Here is a 4619-nt window from a genome sequence, read left to right as displayed (position 1 = left end):
AGAGCTGGGACTCTTTAGTCTGGAGAAGAGAAGGCTGAGGGGAGACCTTATTAATGCCTACAAGTATCTCAAGGGAGGGTTGAAGGAGGAGGGAGCCAGACTCTTTTCAGTGGTTCCCAGTGAGAGGACGAGGGGCAACGGGCACAAGTTGGAACATAAGAGGTTCCACTCAAATATGAGGAGAAACTTCTTCACAGTGAGGGTGGCAGAGCCCTGGAACAGGCTGCCCAGGGAGGTTGTGGAGTCCCCTTCTCTGGAGATCTTCAAGACCTGGATGCTCCTGAGTAACATGCTCTGACAAGCTCTAGGCAATCCTGCTTCAGCAGGGGAGTTGGACTAGATGATCTCTATGGTCCCTTCCAACTCTAAAAATTCAGTGAAATTACATTTTCCGTGTTTTTTTTTAACTCAGAAATACAGCTCTTCATAGAGAGAGAGAGAAACAAACGCATGATGTGGTACCAGAGTGACTGTAGCTCTTCTGAGGAAGAGCTGGGTGCCTGTCGCTGATGTTCTTCTCGTTCTCTCTTTCCTCCATTAGGTCCATAAAATCTACCGAGGGGGGGGTGGAAGCTTTCAGAAAGCCCAGGACGAGTGGAACAGCGGGATGTGGAGGAATCCCCCCAGCAGGGAGGCCCAGTACAGCAATTTTTCCGGGAACAGCCTGCCAGAGTACCCCACCGTGCCCAACTACCCCCCGGGAAACCAATGGCCTTAAGCAGCGACGGCTGCAAACTGCCTGGATTCTCTTCTTTTTGGTCTTTATATTATTGTTATTTGAAAAGATCATTTGCATTCCCCCTCCCACTCCACCCCGAGCACCCCAGTCACCTTGGGGACTTTGGTTTTTTTTTTGCCTCCTCGTCACCGCGGAAGATCCGTGCTCTCAGCCCTCCCCGCCTCCGGAGCTCTGCACGGCCTGTTCAGGAAGCTTTTTGTTGGCACTGAGTTACCAGTATTTGCCTCGTCGCAGACTGAGGAACCAACCCTTTGCTGCCCTGGCTTGAGGGGAACCCTCTCGTGAGGAGGAGGAGACGTGACAAAGGCTGACTTCCCCACCACGGCCAACGCCGCCGCCATCGACCGCTCCTCCTCCTGCCTCCCTGCTCCCTTTCCATCGCGCGCCGAGTCCTCCCCGATGGTGACAAAGGCAGTCAGAGCAGGAGTAGCAGCTGGTGTTTACTCTCCTGGATGAATAATCTGGAATCTTTCACTCTTAAGGGAAATGTGACACCTAAATTATTTGGTACTAGCGATATCGAAGGTATTTGTAGAACCTACAGCCTCATTCGCTTGCTCTCTCTGGTGAAGAATCCTTTAGATAACGGCGCTTGCTGTGGGTGAATGTTGCTCAGATGTGAAGTCCACAACAGTCCTCATCCGTCTGGCTAACAATTATTGTTTTGCTAGAAGCCTTGCTTTACCTGCTGCCAAAAGTTTTTGCCAGGTCTGTGTGCTTCAAAAGTGCAGATTCATCTCATTGGGCTAACGATCTCTCGCTAACAGCCCGATTCAGAGCCTGTTGGGGAGCCGGGCTTTGGAGCTGGGTGATGTTTGCCCTGGTTCAGGTGGGCAGCACCACACCTCTGTGCCATTTCACTTCTGCTTCTGTGGCACCCGGGTTTTGTGCTGACCCAAGAGATGCTCCACGGGACACACTTGGTCCCGTTGGGATGCTGTTTTTTTCTGGGCTCCTGGCCAGTCTCCGGATGCAGGATGATTATTGATCTCAGTGCTGGGGCCCAGCAGGGTCTGGGAGTAATTCTGATATAAGGAATAGTTTTAATTCTGCCTCCTACTGATGTAGGTGAAATCCAAACATTATTCAGTGGGGTCTGGCAGACCAAGGAAAGCTTTTAGTGGTCGTCACTGATGTTGGCTGGACAGACCCCTCTGCCCCTGCGTAGGCAGCAGCACTTTCCTTCCAGGTACAAGCAGGAGAGAGAGGTTTTTGCCTTTCTCCAGGAGTCGACTAAAGAGAGGATAAAGCTGTTGGGAGGGATTGTTTTCCCTGAGGGTGAGCATCCCTCTCCTCCTTCATCTCCATTCTGTGCAGGTACCTCAGGACTCCTGTAGCCTGAGCCATCCATTTCCCCCGTGTCCTGCAGTGCCCCAGGCAGCAGAGGCTGCAGCTGCTTCTTCTCCCTCAACAACCTGCTGTGAAGTTTTATCAAACCCGTCAAAACTGGGAGGTCAGTTCCCACTGTTTTTTATAAGGAGTGAGTGTTCAAAGTCTTTGGCTCTGAAAGTTTTAGCCAACGATCCTGTGAAGGACAGAGTGCTCTGTTGCGGAGACTTGGGAGGTGTGGGGCACCCCATGGGTCTGACCCAGAGCCTGGGGGTGTTGGGCACCCCATGGGTCAGACCCAGAGCACCCTGTGGGTCAGACTCAGGGCCTGGGGGTGTTGGGCACCCCATGGGTCAGACCCAGAGCATGCCATGGGTCGGACCTAAAGCCTGGGGGTGTTGGGCACCCCATGGGTCAGACCCAGAGCCTGGGGGCGTTGGGCACCCTGTGGGTCAGATCCAGAGCACCCTGTGGGTCAGACCCAGAGCCTCGGGGTGTTGAGCACCCCATGGGTCAGACCCAGAGCCTGGGGGTGTTGGGCACCCCGTGGGTCAGACCCAGAGCACGCCATGGGTCAGACCCAGAGCCTGGGGGTGTTGGGCACCCTGTGGGTCAGACCCAGAGCCTGGGGGTGTTGGGCACTCCGTGGGTCAGACCCAGAGCCAGCCCAGTTCTCAGGCTGGCGGAGGGGATGTGGGAGATGCCACGGTGGAAGCGGAGTCACTCCAAATTCACACTAAGTAACTGGAAAACAAAACTGGCTCCTGGGCAGGGAGAGGGAGGCTGCCCTGGCCGCTGGGGATTGATTTGCAAGTGATCTTTTGAAAAGTCTCTACATGTGCCTTATCTAATGAAAGAATAGTTTCCGAAGGAGAGCTCCTCCTTCTGCCTCGCCCCTGCACGTCCCCCCCCCTTTGCTCTGTTCACTTTTCCAGCTCGTGCAGCGAACACGAAGCGCAGCGGAGCTCGGGGGCCGCACGACCCCTTTGTTCCGAGGGCCAAAGCGAAAGCAAACCCCGAAGCTGAGGGCAGAGCCTCCCTCAGTTTCTGTTTACAGGCAGCACTGACGCCCCGCTGCAGGACCAGCCCTTGGCTGGCTCTGGGATATTGAACGTGCTCCCAAAACGAGGGGTTTGGGTGTTTTTTTTCCTTACTTGCGAGTGTACAATGTGCTTGTGAGTCCGAGCGCTTGAAGCCTTCTCAACAGAACACGACCTGATGGCGTTGTCCAGCTTTTAGGTGCCTTTGTCTTGTGTCAAGTGTGATTTTTTTTAAGTGTTCTTTGTCACTTTGCCCTCAGAGAGTGAGAAAAGAATTGCCTGTCGATTAACTCCCTGGAAATACGATTGCACTAGGGGGGAGCTGGGGGGGTGTAAGGGGGCTGAGCGCAGGGTTGGCCATGCTTGGAAGCCAAAACCCCCCCTGTACCACGCTCCCACTGGCCCTGGCCTCCCCCATCCTCATCCTTTTGCCAAAATTTCCCCAAAGTGATTGGTGTCAGTCTTATTTTTGCCACGTCAGGTTGGAGATTTCGAAGGAACCAAGAGGAGCAGCTTTGCCGGGGACGCCGCGCTCTGCTTCTCTATTTCTTTCCCCCCCCCTCTTAAATATTCCGGGGGGGCTGTTTTGAAGCACCCACCTTGAGTCATGTTGAAAATACTTGATGCAAGAGGGGTGCTCGGGAGCCTGCCCACCACAGGGGGTTTGAGCTGGGCACCAGGATCACCCCCATGAGCAGTCACTGCCAGAGATCTCTGCAGAGCTGAAACCAGCCCTGCACGGGCCCCCCCATCTTCTCTCCCCCCCCCCCCCATCCTCTTCTGTGCCACAAACCGTAATTCCAGAAAGTTGACTCAACGCGCTGCCTCAACTACTGTGGCTTTTCTTTATTTTTTTGGACTCCTCTGTATGTTTTTAAATGTTTACATTAGATTTCTAAGACTTCTTAACACCATTAACCTGGACCCAGCTCCCAGTTTTGTTGGGCATCACGTGGGCATGTAGGTGTGCAATGTTCCTTGTCACTTGTGGAGCTCTGTTTTGTTTTTTTTTTTTTTGTTTATGTTTTTCTCCTGATCACAAGACAATAAATGCTCATCCTGTGCTTGATGAGAAGAACTGGCCGCGTTAGAGAAGTGTGTCTGTTCCTAGGTAACCGGGATTATCTGGCAGAGGGAAATGGCGAAATCTCTTTATTTTCCTCCAAAGTCTCCCACCACATGTTGTTTTTTCCCTTAAAAGAACAGCAGGTTTAGGGATTGGAGCCTGTCCTCTGCGCTGGGGACCGGTGGTTCTCTTGGAGAGAAGCATTTCCCAAAGATGCTGCCATTATTCCCAGTTTCTAACAAAGGGAGGGGAGGGCAGAGGTGTGGGTGGTGCCCAGCGTCGCATCTCCCCAGCGTATTATCTGGCAGAGGGAAATGGCGAAATCTCTTTATTTTCCTCCAAAGTCTCCCACCACATGTTGTTTTTTCCCTTAAAAGAACAGCAGGTTTAGGGATGGAGCCTGTCCTCTGCGCTGGGGACCGGTGGTTCTCTGGGAGAGAAGCAT

At 53.2% G+C, this 4619-nt stretch overlaps 1 protein-coding gene across 2 annotated transcripts in view; it reads left to right on the top strand.

Annotated features, from left to right (window-relative positions):
* Positions 1 to 4305, top strand: part of SCAMP4 (secretory carrier membrane protein 4) — a 29619-nt gene extending 25314 nt beyond the window's left edge. For both annotated transcript variants that reach the window (XM_014957977.1, XM_014957976.1), the window contains one exon: positions 542 to 4305. In XM_014957977.1, the coding sequence (XP_014813463.1) occupies positions 542 to 718 (177 nt within the window). In that variant the 3' untranslated portion in view covers positions 719 to 4305. The remainder of the gene's footprint in view (positions 1 to 541) is intronic.
* The last annotated feature ends 314 nt before the right edge of the window (positions 4306 to 4619 follow it).

This window comes from Calidris pugnax, unplaced genomic scaffold (genome assembly GCF_001431845.1).
Source record: "Calidris pugnax isolate Ruff unplaced genomic scaffold, ASM143184v1 scaffold255, whole genome shotgun sequence".
Classification (NCBI taxonomy): Eukaryota; Metazoa; Chordata; class Aves; order Charadriiformes; family Scolopacidae; genus Calidris; species Calidris pugnax.
Note: the sequence above shows the minus strand (reverse complement) of the source record. Positions and strands in the feature narration are given on the sequence as shown.